The sequence below is a fragment of the Plecotus auritus genome (assembly GCF_963455305.1).
Source record: "Plecotus auritus genome assembly, chromosome: 2".
Classification (NCBI taxonomy): domain Eukaryota; kingdom Metazoa; phylum Chordata; class Mammalia; order Chiroptera; family Vespertilionidae; genus Plecotus; species Plecotus auritus.
Window position 1 is genome coordinate 170,153,867 of NC_137771.1, and position 20,777 is coordinate 170,174,643.

General features: G+C 53.9%; 1 protein-coding gene across 3 annotated transcripts in view; it reads right to left on the reverse strand.

Moving 5' to 3' along the window:
* Positions 1-20,777, reverse strand: part of ADCY5 (adenylate cyclase 5) — a 150,204-nt gene that overhangs the window by 14,246 nt on the left and 115,181 nt on the right. For all 3 annotated transcript variants that reach the window (XM_080658294.1, XM_080658293.1, XM_080658292.1), the window contains 7 exons: positions 18,162-18,184; positions 16,371-16,515; positions 14,993-15,090; positions 11,465-11,552; positions 3,763-3,879; positions 3,238-3,402; positions 294-469 (listed from right to left, as the gene is read on the reverse strand). In XM_080658294.1, the coding sequence (XP_080514420.1) occupies positions 294-469; positions 3,238-3,402; positions 3,763-3,879; positions 11,465-11,552; positions 14,993-15,090; positions 16,371-16,515; positions 18,162-18,184 (812 nt within the window). The remainder of the gene's footprint in view (positions 1-293; positions 470-3,237; positions 3,403-3,762; positions 3,880-11,464; positions 11,553-14,992; positions 15,091-16,370; positions 16,516-18,161; positions 18,185-20,777) is intronic.

The following is a 20,777-nucleotide window of genomic DNA, read 5'->3' on the forward strand; positions in this document are numbered from 1 at the left end:
GCTCCTCAGAGGCTGCCCTGGAAGCGTCAGGGACAATTATCTGAGGCCCAAGGGCAGGACTGAGTAGGAAACTGGAGGGAACAGTGGGGCCAGACACCCTGAGGCCACTGTGCCACTGGGAAAGGGAGAAATAGAGAGAAACTAGGTGGTCAGAGTGGGGAGCCACAGGACACTCTACCTGCACGTCCCCCCACTCCCCACCCCCCCCCCCCAGCCCAGGGCCCAGCCTCCTGCTCTTCCCACCTTTCTGCAATGCCCAGACCCAGTGGGGGTCTGAGGAGGGTGCCACCTACATGGCATTGGCAGTGACCAAAAGGTCGGCATTGTCAAAGAGCGTCACACCGGGCACCTCGACGACGAGCACGTATATGAGCTCGATGGCCAGCATAAGCACCAGCTTCCCAATGCAGCTGATTTGCAGGAACACGGAGCAGGCCAGCAGGCTAAGCAGCACGCTGTAGGTGAAGTACTAGGGAGAGAGAGCAGCAGGCCTCAGCGGCCGGGCCCCGCCCTCCCCGCCTCCCAGCATCCATCCAGCCTGAGCCCGCCTCCGTGAAGCCTCCCCTGGGGATAGTTCTGCTGATGCAAACCTGTGGTGTGATGTGAAGGGCCCTGTTGAGGAACCAGGAGATGGGGCTCCGGGCTGGGTTTGACCAGCACTGTCAGTAGGGCCCATGGTTAGAGCACAGATCAAGGCTCAGGTCGACTTGAGTTACATCCAGATTCACTATGAACTGTCTGTGTGACTTGGGCCATGTATCCAAACCTCAGTTCCCTGTTTGCAAAATCCCCTATCTCATGGGCACATGGTGACGATTACACAAGATGAGGTCATTTGGTGCAGTGACCTGCACCCTCAATAACTGTGGGGATCACAGGCCCAAAACTCCCGATTTGCAGCTTTAAATCCGAAGCTCTAAAAACAGAAAGTTTTCCTAACTGATGTGGTGGCAACCTGACCCACCTGATGTGCCGCTAATTCTCATCTTTATCCTGCTTCCTGTGACTATTCATACATTTTGCTGCAGAAATATTACCATGTTTCACTATCAGCTGCTACTCACACTGCACTGGGGGTGAGAGGTAACCTTTTAATATCTGAAAAGTTCGAAAATCCAAAACACATCTGACCTGGCAGGCTTCAGACGAGGGGCGGTGGCCCTGAACGATTTCCTCTGGGGGAAGTGTCTTCTGTCCTCTGAGCCTCAGTTTCTCAGACAACCGAGGGGCTGATCCAGGTAGACTCAGAGGCCCCTTCTGCTCTGCCGCCCCCAGTGCTAATCCCAGACATGCCAGCATCTATTATTTTGTTCTGGCTTTCAAATTTAGCATCATTATTTCTGAGTCAGACATTGGGACTCGCTATTCACTGCCTCTGCCTTGGCTGGAGGCCAAAAGGCGGTGGCTGGCAGTGAGGTAGGCCCCAGGTTGGACTTCCTGACTCCTCGGGCCTTCAGGAACCCCCAGAGGGGCTGCAGAGGACCCCTGTGATTAAAAGGGGAGGGACCAGCCTCAAGTCACCACCAGGAACAGGGGCAGAGGAAGGAGTAGGGAAGGCAGACCCAGTTAATTCAGCCCAACGATAAGAAACCCATCCTTGGGGATGGGGAGGGGGCACCAAGAGCCTGCCTGGATGGCCACTGGGACCCAGAGCCCAGACAACCAGGAGTCTAAGGCTTAATGCTGGGCTGCCCAAGGGCCTCAGCGTTTGTGACTCAGAACAGCCATGTGGGGTGGGTCAGGCCTGGAGCATGTAGCCAGCAGGGATAAGCAGGCTGAAACTGGTGGCCTGGTGAGGACCGAAGACTGACAGCTGGACCACCCATCTCCAGAAAACGGGGAGCTAGAACAGGCTCTGCTAATGCCCTCCTCCCCCGCTCCTCCGCTTCTTCCCTGGAGCAACCACCAAGGGACAAGTGCGAGACCAGAAACAGCTTCTGCTTCTCAGCAAATAGCCCTCATGCAGCAGCTCCTGCGGGCTCTTGGCCAGATGTGGGGAGGAACAGAGGCAGGAGTGGAGGGTGGGTGGCTGCGAGGCCTAGGCCTGCTCCCCCTGACCAGGTGCCTGTGGAGTGTGGCCTGGCTGCACCAGGGAGAGGGAGCGCTTGGCCTGGGCCCAGGGACAGGAGGAGGGGAAGCGCTGGTCTAGGGAGCATCGCAGAGTCCTGCTCCTCACTGAGTTTCCCTTGTCCTGTCTGTGCTGCAAGGCCAACCAGGCTCCCTCCTGGGGACGGGAGAGACGCCACTGTGGCCGCCCACGGGTCCGCACTGCAGTTCTGGACCCTTGTGAGCCATGGGCCCCTTGGGAGTTGAATGAATGCTTGGACCCTCTCCCCAGGAAAAGGCAAAACTGCCATCATCTTACAGGCTTCACATGAAATGGGAACTGAGGTGTGGGAATCACCCAGTACATGGAGGGGATGCTCTGCATTGGAAACCTAGCCTGCTGCTCCCTTGCAAACTGGTCCCCAAGAAAACGCAGTGAGGTGCCTGGAGCAGCTCACGGACCACAGGCATTTAACGCACGCTGCTTCCTAAGGGTTCTCAGAGCCACTGTTAAACCCAATAAGCTACAGGAACACGATTTCTTCTCCGGGTGACGAAAATGTTCTAAAATTAGATCATGATGATGGCTGCACAAGTCTGTGACTCCACTAATAGCTACTGGACTGTACACTTAGAAGGGGTGACCTTCTTGTGGCCCTGCTCTCTGACCCACAGCAGGGGCTTGGCCCGGTTCTCCAGAGGCAGCCTTGGGTCCTGCCCAAGCCCAGGGTCCAGAAACAGCGCCACCCCCGGGCTCAGAGCACGAACTCGGGAGCCAGATGACCTGGGTAGGAGTCTGGCTCTGCCTCTTACTACCTGCATGACCTTGAGCAAGCATGTAAGCTGTCTGTGCCTCGGTTTCATTTGCATAGACGAGATAATAGCCGCATCCATGTCACAGGATTGCTGTGAAGATGACAGGAGTACATGTATATGTAACGCGCTCAGCACAGCGTCTCCAGGTGGTAAGTACTATGTGAGCAGGGCTGTGCTATTGTTGGTGTTACTGTTGCCTTGAGGAGGCTGGCCTCCTTCACTGGTGTCTGGCACGTGGAGTGAGAGAGATTGAGGAAATGAGGTCACTGAAAGGGCAGTGACCTTGAAGCCCTTGACTGTCCCTCAGAGCAGCCCAGGGCAGAGAGGGGGTGGGTGGGAGGTTCTCCATCTGCACCCGCCCCTCCGGCCCGGTACCTCGGGGAAGTTGCAGTTGGGCCAGGGGCTGCTGCAGAAGCCCTGCTCGTCCCCCAGGCTGTAGTTGACGGCGGACTCCACCACGTGGCACGCGTTGACCTGGCTGGTGCTGACGTTGTGTTCATCTGCCAGGCAGCCGAACAGGTCCTGGGAGTTGCACATGAACTGGGGGCGGGGAGGAGAGGGTCAGCTGTGGGACCAGGCCAATTCCCACAGGGCAGTGGGTTCCTGTTCACTCTCCACCTTGGGTGCAGCCTGATCCCGACCCGGGACAGGAGGAGCCTGGAAGAGGCTGAGGACCAGGCAATGCCCAGGGCGGGGCTCCTACACATCCCCTGGGGACTTCCAGAGATCGGAGAGGCTTTAGGAGTAAACCTGATCCCAGACCTGAGGTGGGGCCCAAAGAAGACTTTCTGGGAGGGAGAACTCCAGGGTCTGGGGGAGACTCTCCTCCCAGTCCATGCTCAAGAGGTGCAGGGCTCTCCCAGTTTCACCCAATGGAGCTGGAGAGGTGGAACTACCCACCATGTTGACAAAAGAGGACAGGAACACCAGGGTGATGGTGAACACCCCGACCAGGGTGCTGTTCATCTTGGACCGCACGATCTTCCTGGAGAGGGTCTGCAGGGGGCCTGGGAAGAGCTGGGGAGGGGGGAGGAGGGAGAGGGAGAGAGACACAGAACAGAATTCAGTGGGCACTCCACAACCACCATAGAACCAGACCTCCCGTCACCTTTGTCTCTGGCCAGCTGACGCAGGGCCCTTCCTGAATTGCACTCCAGTGTGCGAGCCTCCTGCCTGGCACCACTGCTTCCGGACCCACAGCCCAGGTTGTGCAGCTGGCCAGGAGCGGGTCTACCAGGACCTTACAGGTGAGAGAAGCAGGATGGAAGGAAGAAGGAAAGATGCCCTCTTGACTCCAACAGGGAAGCAGAGGGAAAAGCACTGGTACCCACTGTGAATTCTGGGAGTTACAAACAGGGAGGGGCAGAAGGTGGCAGCTGAGGAGCCACAGAGGGTCAGAAGTCTCCTCGGAAGAAAGAGATGAGGTCCGGTGTGTGGAGGAAGGGGGCGAGCTGGTGAGAAGGGGCAGAGCAGCCTGTGAGCAGGAGGGTGGGCCACGGGCCAGTGAGTTCAGGGAGCCCTTTTCAGCAGGACGCTCATGGATCTGCCATTTCCCTCGCCCAACCCTCCCTGTATTTCCTTCAACTAAACAAACTGTACATCACTAAAAGACTCACAGCGGTTTTGGTAATTATATGAACGGGCCCCAGTAAGTCTGACACAGTTGGCCTTGTCTGCCATGTCCTCCGCATCTCCCAACCAGCCTAGACTAAGAAGAAGCCGGCAGACCCGGGGGAATGGAAAACTGCCCAAGAGCCCAACAGTTTGATGAAGGGATCAACAGATGTGCTTTAGCCACACGATGGAGTATTATTTGGCCATAAAAAGGAATAAAGGGCTGTTACATGACGGTATAACATGGATGAACCTTCAAAATACGATGCTAAGTAAATGAAGCCAATTTCAAAAGGCCACATATTGTATGATTCCATTTATACGAAATGTCCAGGGCAGGCCAATTCACAGAGAAAGAAAGTAGATTAGTGGTTGCTGGGGCTGTGGCAAGCAGGGGATGTGCAGTGTCTGCTGATAGGCGTGGGGTTTCTTTGGGGGATGATGACAATGTTCTGGCATTAGATAGTGATGATAGTTGCACATCTTTATGAATATACCAGAAACTACTAAATTACAATTCCAGCCACCTTTATAAAGTGGATTTTATGGTATGTAAATTATATCTCAATAAAGCACATAGTAAGAATCCTGCTAGGCCTCTTCCTAGCTGTCTGATCCTGGGAAAGTCAGGGAGGGCTCGGAGCCTCAGTTTCCTCGTCAGTAAGTAGGGAACATCTTCAAGGTGGCTAAGAAGACTCAAGGAAATGATGCATTGGAAAGTGCTGTGTAAGCTGTTAAATTCAATAGAAAATTTAGTTTGCATTCTAAAGAGCTATGTTGCCAATAAGAATTAAGGTCCTTGTTTCCTATTAAAGGAATTTTGGGTTTCACAGCTGGGGGAAGCAGTTTGGCACTGGCATCAGGATCTCACTCTGAAATGATGTGACAGATGGTTTCTAATCTTTGCCTGATTCAAATTTTGCCATTCCATCCCCACCTCCACCCATGTTGCTTGAATTGTTTTAGTTCTGATCACCCTATCCATCAACTGAAGGGCTTCCTTCATTATCCTGCAGTCACCAAGGATCGGAGCAGGATATGCCCATGGGCTGCCTAGTCAAGGGGGACCAGGAGCCCCACAGGGGCCACCCAGAGGCTAGGAGAAGAACTGCAGGCTTAAAAAAATCCAATCCAGGATGTCATTCTAACATCTAGTGAATGATTGAGTCTTAGTGCATTGCCTTGCTACAGGCCAATGTCCCTTGTCACTCTTTCAAAAGATTCACTCTTGACTGTAAAACCTCAACCAGAACCCAGGAATTGCTGCTTTTTGAAATCTCCTGTAATTAAAAAGTTCATCAGCATGTTGAGCCTAAATCCCACCTTTACTAATAACTGCAGTGTGGATGACAAAACTTCACACGGGGCAGAGTCCCCTTGGGGGGTACAGGCAGACCCTGGAGGGCATTTTTACGGCAGGACATTGTGTCTGTGCAAACTAGCTGCTCAATGCTTGCTCACAATCAGAGCTCAGAAAAAGGATCAATGAAAGAAATTCCAAACCAGCACAGTCCCAGTCTAATGAACTCAAATCAATGTAATATAAATACGGGAGCAGGGACATAATTAATAAACCCTGGCTGGGTGAGGGACAGTTTTGATCCTGGCCACTCTGAAAGTCTCCAGGCAAATCAATAACTTCCCTGGCTGGCGCCTGGTTCCCGTCTGTGATGTCGAGCCAGGTTGTTGCAGAGATGAAAGAAGGTGATGAAATCTGATGGCAAAAAGTTTAAGAAAACAGCTTTTTTTTTTTTTTTTTTTTGAGAAAGAGCTAATACAAAAGCAGAAAAGTCTTTTACAAGATGAAAACTTTGGAGGCCAAAGAAGGCAGGCAGAAGCTGACCAGGCGTCACACCACTGCTCCCATCCCTGGCCTCTCAGAGGTCAGCTGGGCATACTAACAAAGGCAGTGTCCTGGAGGGGAAGGCCTGTGGGCTCTGGAGTCAAGAACCACCTGGGTTTCAATGCCAGCTGTGCCGCCTCTGAGCTCCAGGAACTGGGAAAGCAGCTTATTAACCTCTCTGCGCCTATTTTCTTCACCTGCCAAGTTGATGCAATAAAAACCACCCACAGGGGTCCTCAAACTTTATAAACAGGGGGCCAGTTCACTGTCCCTCAGACCGTTGGAGGGCCGGACTATAGTTTTAAAAAAAAAAGCTATGAACAAATTCCTATGCGCACTTCGGGCCCGGGACCAGTCGGCTGCTAAGCAGGACAGGCAGCGGCACCTGGTGGGCCGGATAAATGTCCTTGGCGGGCCACATTTGGCCCGCGGGCCGTAGTTTGAGGACGCCTGATAGAAGCTCAGGAAGCCCAGCTCAAGTGGCACAGCTGGGATCTGGACCCTAGACTTCCTGGCTCAAACGTCAGTAAACACGTGTCTGACAACACATCCTCTCCCTATTAGACAAAAGGTGGCCCTGAGCATGGTGGTGGAAAGGTGAGGGTGGGAATCCTAAGGACAGAAGATACTTAAGAGGTGAGGGGTAGTGTCGTAAGACCCTGTGTTAGACACTGTGGGCGGCAGTCAGGTGGAGTGGTGGAGAGGACAGCCAGCCAGGTGAGACTTAGCCACCTTCAGGCTGTGGGGACAGGAGAGGCTTTGTGGAGACTGTACAGACATCCAAGTCCCATGAGTCAGTAGGATGCAAACTAAGAGGGAACCAGCAGCCTGGAGGATGAGGGAGATAGACACACATGCATGCACGTGTGCACACATGTGCAGAGAAGTATGTGGCTGAGTACTCCTGGGCCTCTTTGTACCCAAGTCCCAAACTGCAGGGAAGGAGTCTGGCCTTCGAGAAAGGATGTGCTAATGAGCCCCAGTGAAGGCAGGGGACCCAGATCCGCCTGTGGGGAAAGGAGGGAGCCACCCTCTCCTACCCATTTGGGTGGTGGTGGCTAAAGTGGCAGCACTGTCAGGGGCAGGCCTGGGCTGCTTCACAGAAGATGGGACAGAAGCCACAGGGAGAGTGATGGGACAGTCAGAGCTGGCCAAGGAGGGAGATGTGAGTGAGCTCGCCATCCCTGGAGGTGACCAAGCAGAGGCTGGCCCATGCCTTGCAGGGTTGATAGAGGGAGTCCAGACTCAGGTGGGTGTCAGGGATGCCTCATTGCTCAGGCCCCTTCTGATCTCAAATTCTCTGAGGCTGTGGACCACGTGTGATGGCAGGCAGGGATTTAGGATGGCTCTCTAGGAAAGCAGCTCTGGGCCCAGGGCGGCACGGATGCCAAGGGAAGGGGAGGGTGCCGTGTGCAGGTTCAGACAAGGCATCATCACCAGGAGGAAGTGTTCAGGGCAAGGCACCCCAGAGACATTGGGTTCCGGGGGGCAGCTGATGTGCTCTGGGAACGAGACCAGGACCTCGGGACAAGATGAAGACCAAGGCACCAAATGAGCCTCAGCGAGACAGCTGAGGCTGCGTGTGAACTGGGCCACGCTGTGTCAGGAAGAGATGGGACAGACCCAGGTGGAAAGGCGACCACAGCCCTCAGCGGGTAGGAAGGGAAACGCCCAGCAGGAAGGAGTGGGAATGGCTCCCTGGCAGACCCCGGACGACCACTAATTCAGCCGCCACTTTCTTCACACTTCTCTCTTCAAAAGGGTTACAATATGGACGATTTGGGAAAGTAAGTCCACATTGTCTGGGGGAAGTGGGAAAGTCAATAAAATCGAGAAAGAAGCCACGACCGACGGAACTGCTTGGCTTTGGCTCTGTGGCGCCTGTACCCGGCGGGGTACCTGAGGAACGGCTGCATCTCAGGGAAAAACCACTGAGAAACCGTGGAGATACGATAAACACTGAGATCTGGTAAAGGGCCAATGTTCTCAGAGGGAAAGCAGAGCGACACTGAAAATTCTAGTCCATCAGCTTCATGGCAAACACCTGCAAAGGTAATCGACTCAGCGCTGTCAGTCCGCCTGCAGGCCGGGCGACCGTGCTAGTGCCAGGCCCACGCCCTGCATCGGGAGGGAGGGCCAGGCTGCCCTGCATGCACCCCAACAGGGAGAACTGCCCCTTTATGTCTTACTGTGCAGACAGCCAATGGGCAACATGAAAACGGAAAGGGAAATAACGAAACAGAAGAGGAGTCTGTTCCACCAACAACTTCTCAGGTTGGGGTCTACTTCCAGAAAGTAAATAAATGCTGAGAAGACAGCTTGTCGAGAGGCTGGCGGGGGAAGCTCGGGACCCAACATGGGTGTTAGAGTGAGTCCACTCCTGGCCCAGCTCAGCAGGTGCCAGACTTGACCGGCCACAGAGGGTTTTGTCCTAAACAAATTCTTTACAGAAGCTCTACATCTGTAAGAGGGAAGAGTGGGCACCCTGGTTGGAGGGTGGGGCTAGTGGGGGACCAACTGGGGGCGGGGAGATAGGCATTGCACCCACCATCCTCCCCCTGAGCAAACTGGGTCTCCTCAGAACTGTCAGAAAGACCACTGGGCTGGATGCAGGATCAGAGAACAAGCTGACTGAATGTGGCCTTGATTACGAACTAGGTAGGGTCAATAAGACAAAGGAGGCAGGAATGCTCCCCATGAATAATTGTGAACGGGGTGAAAAGAATTCACCCAGGGGTGGGCAAACTTTTTGACTCGAGGGCCACAATGGGTTCTTAAACTGGATCGGAGGGCCGGAACAAAAGCATGGATGGAGTGTTTGTGTGAACTAATATAAATTCAAAGTAAAGGAGCGGAGGGGAGAGCAAGAGAACCAGATAGAACAGCCGGATCCGCGGGCCATAGTTTGCCCAAGGCTGCACTAGACCAAAGCACTAACTCAAAATGGCCAGTGCAGGTCGGGGAGAAGGAGGGCTGGGAAGTGGGGGTGGTGGGGATATGGATGGGCTCCCCTCTTTTCCTCCTCCCCTAACGCCTCCCCCGCCCCCCGCGCCACCCCACGCCCCCCCCCCCCCGGCCCCCACCATCAGTGGCACATGCAAATGGAGAATACAGAGCCAATGAAATCCACGTAGGCCAGGTCTACCCAAACAGCTAGGAGGAAAGAGGGAGATCTGTTCTGGTTTAAACACTGTAGGCTACATGTAGCTTTGGTTCTGGCTTCCATAGACTACATATGAGCCTCAAACAATGACTTTGCCTCAGCTGACAAAGAGAAAAGATCCTTCTAGGGTTCAGAAAAAAATGTTAAAGAGGCCCTTTAGCTATCGTGTACTTTTTTTTTTAAAGGTTGTGACTCTTTATTGTGGTAAAATATAAATGACATGAAATGTGCCATGTTAGTCATTTAAAGTGTACAATTCAGTGGCATTAATTACACGTACCATGTTGGACAATCATCACTGCCATCTCTTTCCAAAACCCCTTCATTACCCCAAACAGAAACTGTACCACTAGCCAGGAACTCCCCATCCCCCTCCTTCCGGGCCCTGGTATCCTGTACTCTACTTTCTGTCTCTATCAATTTGCCTATTCTAGGTATTTCATGTAAGTGGAATTATACAATATATGTTCTTTTGTGTCTGGCTTCTCTCTACTAGCATGATGTCCTCAAGGTTCAGCCATGCTGTAGCATGTGTCAGAACGTCACCGCTTTCTATGGGCAGGTAATGTTCCATACACACATATTCCACTTCGGCTTACCGGTCCATCTGTTGATGGACACGGGGCTGCCTCCACCTTTTGCCTCCTGTAAATATGTAGGTGCTCTTATAGCCATGAGATGAAGGAAGCAGGGCTCCCACTGGAGAACTAGCAGGCTGGGGGCGGGGAAGGCTTGACAATGCAAGAGAGGACCCAAGGCAGGAGGTGACTGAATGCAGAGCCTTGAGGGAGAACCGGGTGGAGGGACAGGGAACCAGGATGAGCCTGTGATGCAGCGAAGCCACCGGCTTCCAACATGGCTCCACGTGCCAAGTGACCCAGCCCGCCTACGCCTCCCTGGGCACCCACTTCAGGGGCACCTCCCTGGGCACCCACTTCAGGGGCACCTCCCTGGGCACCTGCTCAGGGGAAGGCTGCACCACGCCAGATCATTCCCAAGGCCTTCCAGTTCTGACAGTCAGTCCACCAAGACCTTGGCCATCAGGTGATGAAACAGTTAACACCCTCAGGAAGGACCCTTCTGGAAGAAGGACATGGTGCCCACTGAAGAGTGTGCAGGGGTGATGGCAGGGCCTGGCTCACCCCACCCCACCCCAGCCCAGGGGCATGGCTCCGAGCGAGTGTCAGGAGGAGCAGAGACGTGGCCAAGGCAGAAGCTGGAGGGGCTTGTCCCTGCCTGGGCACAGAGGGCTCTCTGGGACTGAATGCTCGCCTCCATGGAATTATCAATCCACTGGGGAAGGAAAGGAGGGCCAGACTTGGTAGATAAGGCAAACGGGAACCTGTACTTGCTACAATAGGCCCGAACAGCCTGTGGCCAGGTCCCTCACAGGACACAGCTGGTTGGTGGGCACAGCACGCCTCAGAGAAGGTGTGAGAGGAAAACACAGGACAGGGTCTCGTGCCCACGTTACCCGCTATGTGGCCCTGACTGAACCAAGAACCACTCTGGGCCTCCACCTCATCCATACGATGAGCAGCTCCAAAGCCATCATCTCCTCGGTCCCCATCCAGGGCCAATTCCAGGGCACACGGGGACACTGAAGGGGGTGTTGACAGGTCCCTTCCACACCCATTCTTTCAGCAAATATTTGACCACTGCTTCATGCCAGGCACTGTGCTAGGTGCCCTTCCTCCACCCGCCCGACACGAGGGACAGACAAGAGCGGGGGTGACACCATCTTCTTGTTGCAAAGACCTATGACGGCTGATTGCACAGTCAATACAAACGAGGCTCCACTGACTGGCCACCCCTTCAGTCCAGCCTGCAGCCCGGGCCAGCCGAGAGCTGTGACCCAGCATCACACACCCTGATCCCAAGTGGGGCCATTAGGCTGCTGGGAGGGCCCCGTCAGTGGGCTGGGACGGAAGGGAAGACGGCGACAAGGAAGGGGGTGCGGCTCAGGTGCCAGCCAGACTCACCTTCACGCAGGAGTAGATCACGGACACAAATACCACCAAGGTCAGCAGCACGAAGCAGGTCAGGTAGAAGCTCAGCATGAACACGGAGCTGAAGGAGAGAGGAGAAGACGGGGATGGAAGTGCAGTCACGTCCAGGAGGCGGGCGACAGCTTCTGCATGCCCTCCTCACAGTTCTGGGGCTGGGGCTCTGAGACCCCCTGGGAAGGAAGCAGAAGTTGCTCCATTTCCCCTGCTCCCACCGCCCAGGCTTCTCTAGCCCAACTCGCTCAGAAGGGCTCACACAGCCTCGCAAACCCATCCAGGACCCTCCTCCGTGACAGTCTGGCTCCTGCCCTTCCCACCCTCCCATGCCTTCCTGCGGAGCAGCAGCCACAGGGCACTGAGTGGAGACCCGGGAGAAACCTGCTTAGCGCTTTGCCTAATTTTTAGCTATCCCACACTCTCTTCATTTACCTGGGAAGGACTCATCTTAAAAATCACTTGGGCCCTGGCTGGTTTGGCTCAGTGGATAGAGCATCGGCCTATGGACTGAAGGGTTCCGGGTTCGAGTCTGGTCAGGGGCGCGTGCCCGGGTTATGGGCTCAATCCCCAGTGGGAGACGTGCAGGAGGCAGCCGATCAATGATTCTCTCTCATCATTGATGTTTCTATCTCTCTTTCCCTCTCCCTTCCTCTCTGAAACCAATAAAAATATATTGAGAAAAAATCACTTGGTTATTCCCTCCCTCCAAGCAGCCACCCATGACTCGCTTGGTAACTCTGAAGGCTGAGACTGATTTGATCAACAGCCATCTTTATAGAAATGCATCTGTCAAGCTGCTCAACCAGTCACTCTGAGAAACAGCAGTCATGTCTCTTCGGAGGGCAGAGCCCCTAAGCCCTGTCCCCTCCCACTGCCAGGCCCCAAGGCCCGCTCCATCTGTGCTCTCCGATTCCGAGCCAGTTCAACGAAAACTGAGGCAGAGCACAGGTGACCTTAACGTCCACCACAGACCAGAATCCTCAGACAAAAGAGCTGCAAGCGACCTTGCATCTGGAACCTTCCACTGGCGCTTCTGGGGCAGGGGCCGGCCCATCACAGGAGGCCACAGGAATCCCTTCTCTTTCAGGGAGGGCAGTGGCCCGGGGGTGCCAGGCATGTTAGCAGGCTGAAGGCAAGTGATGGGCTTGAGGAGGCCGGGGAGGCCGCTAGGGAGGCCTTCAAGCGGGGTCTCTGTTCCAGGCTCCTCCAGAAGCCAGCACTTAGCTGCCATAAACAGCTTGAACAAGGGGAGAGAACTCTTCCGAGGGAAAGAAAGACTTTTAAAGTAGCTTTTAGCTTCTACAGAGAGAGGGCGCTAGAGAATGACCTCTGTCGATGCCTTAGCAACCTGGCGCTGCGGCCTCGGCCTGCTGCGGAGGGAACCAAGCAGCTGGAGGCAGGCAGGGTGCTGGGATAACAGCCCCCAAGGCGAGCTTCAGAAAAAGAAAAGTGGCAGGATTGTGCAGCCAAACTAAGGGGGCTTTTATTTGCAATGGGACAGAAAGTCTAGGTTGCTTATTTATACCTGCAGCTCCCTTCAATTCAGCAAAATGGGGTCCTATGCCCAGAGAACCCATAGCCCCAGCCGCTCTGCACACCTCCGAGCAGGGCCTCCAGGTGCAGCTGCTGCCAGGGTCTGCGGGATCCTGACAGAGTCACAGCCGGTAAAAGGTGAGAGCCAGCGCTTCAACAGAGAGTGCCATTAGAAATAGAAGGCGTTAACTAGAGAGACACATGGACATCACATACCTCCTGACATGAGGTACTGGGGGCATCGCTCTGTGGATTCTTGTCAAAAAGCATAACCTCAATGTGATCATGAGAAAACATCAGGCAAACCCAACAGAGACAGTCTACACATTCACTGGCCAGTGCTCATCAAAAGGGCCACGGCCGCGAGGGACACGAAAAGGCGGAGACAGTCTCACAGGTTGGGGGGGACTAAGCGGATACAGCTGACTGCAATGTGGGGTCCTGGAGTGGCTCTTGGGCCTCAAAAAGGCGATTCACTGATGAAATTAGAGGCACACTGATGAAATTAGAATATGGTCTGCAGGTTAGTTAAGAGTGTCATTCTAGTGTTCAGTTCCTCGGTTGGACTATTCTACTTAGATTTTGTGAGCTGTCAACATTAGGGAAATGGGATAAAGGATGTAAAGAAACACTCCGTAATAGTTTTGTAACTTTTCTGAGTCTACAATTATTTCAAAATGAAAAAAACAGAAGGCGTTCGGGTGCGAGGACTCTTCTAGATTACGTTGATCTTCCGATTCATAACCGAAGGCAACCGGTGGGTCCTGAGTGGATCCTGGCTGTGACTAAACTAAACGTGGAAGACATTTTGGAAATTTGAACGTGAACATGGTATTAGATGATGGTAGAGAAATGGTGTTAATTTTGTTTGGTGTATAAGGCAATGTGGTTAAGAAGGAAAATACCCTTAAAATAGGTATATTGAGGTTTTCAGGGGCAAAATGTCCTTGTGCTTAAAATTTACTTAAAAAACAAACAGAAAAGCCCTAGTTGGTGTGGCTCAGTTGGTTGAGCATCGTCCCATGCAGGGAAAGGTCGCCAATTTGATTCCCAGTCAGAGTGCCTACTCAGGTTGCAAGCTCTATTCCTGGTTAAGTGTGTGCAGGAAGCAGCCGATAGATGTTTCTCTCTCTCTCTCTCTCTCTCTCTCTCTCTCTCTCTCTCTCTCCCTCCCTCCCTCCCTCCCTCCCTCTCTCCCTTCCTCCCATCCTCTCTCTCTTTTTCTCTCTCCTTCCCTCCTTCTCCCTTCCTCACTCTTTAAAAAAAGCAATTAAAATATATATGTTTAAAAAATAAAAAGTAACAGAAAAAATGTAAAATATTAACAATTATTATATCTAGGGGATGGGTAATAATTATATTAATTACTTTACCTATCTGCATGTTTGAAATATTGCATAATAATAAAAAGTTTAAAATGCGGAGCAGTTTATTTTCTTGCCGAGGCACGACCCTACTGTGAATGACTAACACATCACGTCTAAAATCCCACTGCCCACTCAGAGTGGGCCCCTAGGAAGCCACAGGCCTCTTAGCGACACAGCCAGTCCTCACAGAGTTCAGGAGCGTGTCTTTGAGAAAGCTTTCAGAGCCTAAAGTCCATCCTTCAAATTATCCAGAGTAGCAAAACACCTTTATCTTTGAAAGATGTGTTGCTTTTTTTGCAAGAACCAAAGGTCACGCAGAAAAGAGCCTGATGAGTCTGGGTGATTCAGTGGGCACCGTGATGTGGAGACCCCATACAGCAGGGCAGTGCCCAGAGAGGTTCCCACCCTCGAATGAGCACGTGGCCTCCCTGTCACAGAGGAGTCAGGCTCCCGGCTTCCTGGTTCCATCAAGGACATGTTTGGAAACATCTCTTCCCGTTGAGCAAGTTCAGCCCAGATTCCCGCCTCTGCTCCACTACAGGACCTCCCCTCAAAAGCCTGGAGACCCTGTAGCTGGAGGAGGAACCCAAGGAGGATGGGTACTCACTGGGGCACGATGGTGATCTGGACAAAGCAGATGAAGAGGAAGACGAGCGAGGCACACGCCACGTAGGCACCGAATCGGTCGTCCACCTGCTTGGAGTACTGAGAGGACACGGCAGAGTGAGGGCCAGAGGCACCAGCCCTGTCTGCTCCAGCCGCGCTCCATCCCTGACACACCAGGGAGCCCGCTCCCAGGATGTGGAAGACCCGAGGACCAGCGTGAGCCTGAGCTCTTGGGAAACCAGCCCAAATCACCATTAGGTGATGCTTGTGGGGAGAGGAGTTGAACTGTGTCAAACCAGAAACTTTCCACAGACCAGATCACCGTGAGAGTAATTCATAATGATCACGGCTAAAGTTACCGAGCATCGTCTACATGCTTGGGCACGCATCATTGCGCACCTGGCAAGCACACTAGGAAGTAGGCATAGGACCGCTGCTGTTTGTGCTTCAGAGATGAGTAAGATGGGGCTCAGAGAGGTCACAGGACTTGTCCAAAACCACACAGATCATCCCCAGGGTCCTGTCTCCCAGCCCCAGCTCCCCCAACACCAACCAGCCGCTCAAGCAGAGGCTGGGCTGGCACGGAGTCCCCAGAGAAGGTGATCCATGTCCGTCCATAAGTGCTGGTAGACAGAGTACGTTCCCTCCTATAACTTTCCCTCTTACTTAGGGTTGCTTTACTCGATGACAACATGCGTTCCCATGAGCTCATTTTAACCGAACATCAGGAAGACGCTGTGACATGGAGGAAAGACCCCGAGCCCAGGACTGGTTCTGGCTCCGTCACTACTTCACGGGGTGGCCCAGGGCACACCTAGTAGTGCAACTACTTGAGCTTTAGCTCTCTCAGTCATGATTTAAGGAGACTGACTGCCCCTTCCAATTTTAATACTTTGAGGTTCAGTGTAGCTAGGTGGTCCATTGGCAATGATAATGATAACAACACAACAAAACTAATACAAATAGGCTAACATTTATTGAACATATACGATGTGGCAGATACTGTTGTATGTGTTTTAAATATATGGACTTGTTTAATCCTCAGTATGACCCTTTGAGGTAAGAATGCTAAATATCTCCATTTCCCGGCTAAGGAAATGAGGCACAAGGAGGTTAAGATTTATTCCTTCCAAACAAGGTCTCCCTAAAATATCCAGCTCCTGGGTCGTGCAGCATCAGAGCTGGGGAAGCGGAGGGGACGAGAAGGGCTTTTCCAACAGTGATGAAGACGGAGGGAGCCGGCCATTGCCTTGTCTCCACCCCCCGCCCCCGCCCCCGCCCCCGCCCCCGCCCCCGCCCCCGCCCCCGCCCCCGCCCCCGCCCCCGCCCCCGCGGGCTCTGGTTCTGCGCGGAGCCTCCTTCCCATCCAGGCTGCCTACCTTCTTCTCTAAGTCAGGCTCCCTGAAGGTCAAGAGGAACTTGCGAACATGCTCAGACCGCAGCCTGTCAATACTCCTGGCGTCAATGGCACGGCCCAGAAACTCATCCACTTCATCCTCGGGGTTTGCACTTTCCTGGGCATTCCTGGGGAGCAAGAGGGGCAGACACCAGGCAGGCTAACCACCAGGGGGCGCCGCTAACTGGTGGCTCTGCCTGTGCTCAGGGATCCAGGAGAGAGACCCAGATCAGCTCTAATAAGACGTGGGGAAGATGAGACTAAGGCCAGGACCCCTTCCTGACACCTGCACACATGGGTAGAAAATTGCCTAAGTCTCAGATCCATTGGCTGGGGGCCTCGCCAACAACAGGCTTTTCTGACTCTATTGATGCATTAGTACATTATCATAAGACTAGAGGCCTGGTGCACAAAATTCATGCATGGGTGGGGTCCCTAGGCCTGGCTGGCGATCAAGGCCAATCAGGTTCTCTGCCTCCACAACTCCCCACCTCCTCCTTCCCTCACTGCCCGCACGCCACCACCCACCCCTGGTTCCCCGTCCCAGCCTGGGGTCACGGCCCCAATCAGGTGATCGGGGCCTGCAGGCTGGGGGCAGCTTCTGCCCCCTGGCGGTGAGTGTGCGTTATAGCGGCCAGTCGTCTGGCCGTTCTGATCATTCCATCGTAACAATCGCTTAGGCTTTTATATATATAGACTAGAGGCCCAGTACACGAAATTCACGCATGGGGGTGGTGTCCCTCAGCCCAGCCTGCACCCTCTCCAATCTGGGACCCTTGAGGAACACTGGGATCGGGCCTAAACAGGCAGTTGGACATCCCTCTCACAATCCAGGACTGCTGGCTCCCAACTGCTCGCCTGACTCTGTCTGATTGTCCTCCCGCAACTGCCCTCCCCTGCAGGCCTGGGTCCCCCCCAACTGTCCTCCACTGCTGGCCTGGTGCCCCCAACTGCCCTCCCCTACAGGTCTGGTCCCCCCCAACTGCCCTCCCCTGCTGGCTTGGTCCCTCCCAACTGCCCTCCCCTGCAGGCCTGGGTCCCCCCCAACTGCCCTCCTCTGCTGGCCTGGTCACCTCTAACTGCCCACAACTGCCCTCCCCTGCAGGCCATCTTGTGGCAGCCATCTTGTGTCTTGGAGTGATGGTCAATTTGCATATTACTCTTTTATTAGATAGGATTATTTACTAAGGAAGGTTTAATTGTTTTCTCCCCACAGGTAACAGTCTCTGCTCTGTCTTTTCTGGCTGTACCATCATCCAGAAATGAAAGCTGAGATCAAGAGGTGAGATTTCTGCCCAGGGACTGTGGCCACCCGGTGCTCTAACCTGGCTCAGGCACTCTCTGGGAAGGTTGCATGATCTTGGGTGCTGAATTAAAATGGCGTGGAATTTCTGACAGCCCCTGAGAACTAGAAAGTGACATTCCCTCAGAGCACTGGGATGTGGCTGGGCACTGTGTGTGACCACTGTGACAGGCCTGCACTTTCCTGAAAGCTGCACACACGTGTGTATGTACACATGCATGTGCAGAGTGTGCACACATGTAGTTTTGTGTGTGTGCACGTGTGTGTGTATGGAGTGGAGACTGAATATGGGCAATGCTGGGGCCCAGCCTCTCTGCTGGATGTCCCAGGCTGGCCATCTCTTATGTGCGTGGGCTCTGGACACTCAGCCAAGACCACGTGTGGGCTCCTTCCCCATGGAGAGTGGGGGAACATAGCTATGAGGCAGATCTGAAGGTATGCCCCAGGAATCATGAAAGGCATGTCACTCACTTGTCCTTGGGGTCTTCAAAGCCCTAAAAGAGAGGGACAGAGAAAGGAGAGGAGTGTGAGAACAGAGGACTGGACACCGAGTCTTCCAGAGATGGGGCTGTGGGAAGGGGCAGCCCGTTTCCCTCTGCAGTTCTCCAAGGAGCTCGGACATAAGAGAAGGTTGTCACTCAGCAGCCCTTTCTTCTATCCTCCCTTCCATCCTTCCTCCATCCTTCCTTCCATCCTCCCTTCCATCCTTCCTTTCATCCTCCCTTCTATCCTCCTTTCCATCCTCCCTTTTATCCTTCCTTCCATCCTCCCTTCTATCCTTCCTCCATCCTCCCTTCCATCCTCCTTTCCATCCTCCCTTCTATCCTTCCTCCATCCTCCCTTTTCTCCCTTCCATCCTTCCTTCCATCCTTCCTCCAACCTCCCTTCCATCCTCCCTTCTATCCTTCCTTCCATCCTCCTTTCCATCTTCCCTTCCATCCTTCCTCCATCCTTCCTTCCATCCTCCCTTCTATCCTTCCATCCTCCCTTCTATCCTTCATCCATCCTCCCTTCTATCCTTCCTTCCATCCTTCTATCCTTCATCCATCCTCCCTTCTATCCTTCCTTCTATCCTTCTATCCTCCCTTCTATCCATCTCCCTTCCTTCCTCCCTCCCATCTTTTGGCAAATATAGCTGGGTTCTCCCTATGGGACAGGCTCTGTGCTGGATGCGGCGGGCGGGGGCGGGGGGGGGGGCACTGCTTTCATTTCATCCACTGGCAAAATCCATGTGTCTAAGCTCTTCCTGTCCCCACACCTAACTCCTTGTCCTATTCCACAACCTCCTGTCCCCCTCCTCCTGGACCCTGGGCTTGGTGTGTCCTCTCCCAATTCTGCCACTTACTCAGATGGAAATAAGAGAAAACCTCAAAGCCGATCAAGCCCCACACGTGTGCACACATGTGTGGACACCCCCAATTCTACACACACACATCCCACCCCCACTGAGCACATACAAAATCTCCTAGGAATTCACAAGTTGTGACTTAAGAAAATTAAACCCTGGTTACCTACAACAGCTTTTCTGGTATCTGAGGACTAACATGTTCATTATTATTATTGATTTCAGAGAGGAATGGAGAGGGAGCGAAAGATAGAAACATCAATGATGAGAGAGAATCATTGATCGGCTGCCTCCTGCACACCCCACACTGGGGGGTTGAGCCCACAACCTGGGCATGTGCTCTGACCAGGTATCAAACCGTGACCTCCTGGTTCATAGGTTGACGCTCAACCACTGAGCCACACCAGGCGGGCCCAACATGTTCTTGTAAGGCCAGAGTTGGTTGGGGACCCAGAAATGAGGAACTCACTTGGCCCGGGTTTGACTAGTGTTCTGATGTTCACACACGCAGGCAGGGTGAGAGTGGGAAAGCCGCTCACTGGTTGCCAAATTCGAATTCCTGTTGAGAGTTCACCTATAACGTCCACAGAGGGACAGCTGTGTGCCAGAGTGGAGGGAGGGCTCCCTAACACAGGAGGTGGAGTCCTGGAGGCAGAGGGGGAGGTGACCACAGCCCTGGACGGCCCATTTCCAGGGAGGCTCAGGTTGCCAGGGCCAGGCAGAGAATGGCCGCTTGCCTCTGAGGCCTGGCAGGGAACACACTACTGGGCAAACAGGAGGGTGGCAAATGCCGGCTAAACCCAAACCCCAAATGAGCACGCCTCTCTTCATTCCCACGGAGGACATGGCTCGAAATACACCAAGTGGGACTTCTGTTGGTCTCCATGAGACAGAGCTGCTGGGCTGGAAACAGGCATTGGGTCCACATGGCCCAGAGGGGCTCTGTCTCTGTTCGTGGAGGGCTCCCAGGGGCCGTGGCAGCCTCCATGGGCACATCCAAGTACCCAGCTATGGGCTCTGAGCTCCTCCCAGGCTGCCTGACAGTTGTCTCCTGTCCTCTGGGCCCTCCATCCAGGCGGCAAGACCCACCCACTTCACTGTCCCAGCCTGGGGCCTGGCCGGAAGAGTCGTGTCACTCTGTGAGCATGCCCCCTGGTGCAGGCCTAGGCCAGACACTCCTGGGATCCCGGGGAGCACAGATGAGCGGGCAGTGGAGCTGGACTGCGGCTCCCTAGGGAACAGGGCAAGACGCTGGGCCCCAGGAGCCAGCAAGGATTTTACTCTGGGACGGAGAACAACCCCGCTGTTTAATGCCTACAGCTCAAAAATACACCTGACATCTATAATAATAAAAACGTAATATGCTAATTAGACTGGACATCCTTCTGGATGACCTTCCCAACGAAGCGGCAGCCGGCGGGGCCAAGCCCCTTGCACGAATTTCGTGCGTCGGGCCTCTCGTGTTTTCAGTAAACCCGTTTCTGACTGCCCAGTGCGCCTTCGGTTGTCTACTGGGGCTGGTGTTGGCGGGGTCCACTCTGAGCTCACTGGGGGCCTTGTGTGTGGCGAGCTCAGCATCTGCCTGGGGCGGAGAACTGACAACAGTCAATACACTTTGGTCCATAAACCGTGGCAGGTGGTCATTCAGAACACCGCCCAGCGGCCCAGGTTCCAGTCCCCTGACCTGCTTACTAGTTCTAGGACAAGGGTCCTCAACCCGGCTGCCAGGGCCCTGAGACGGG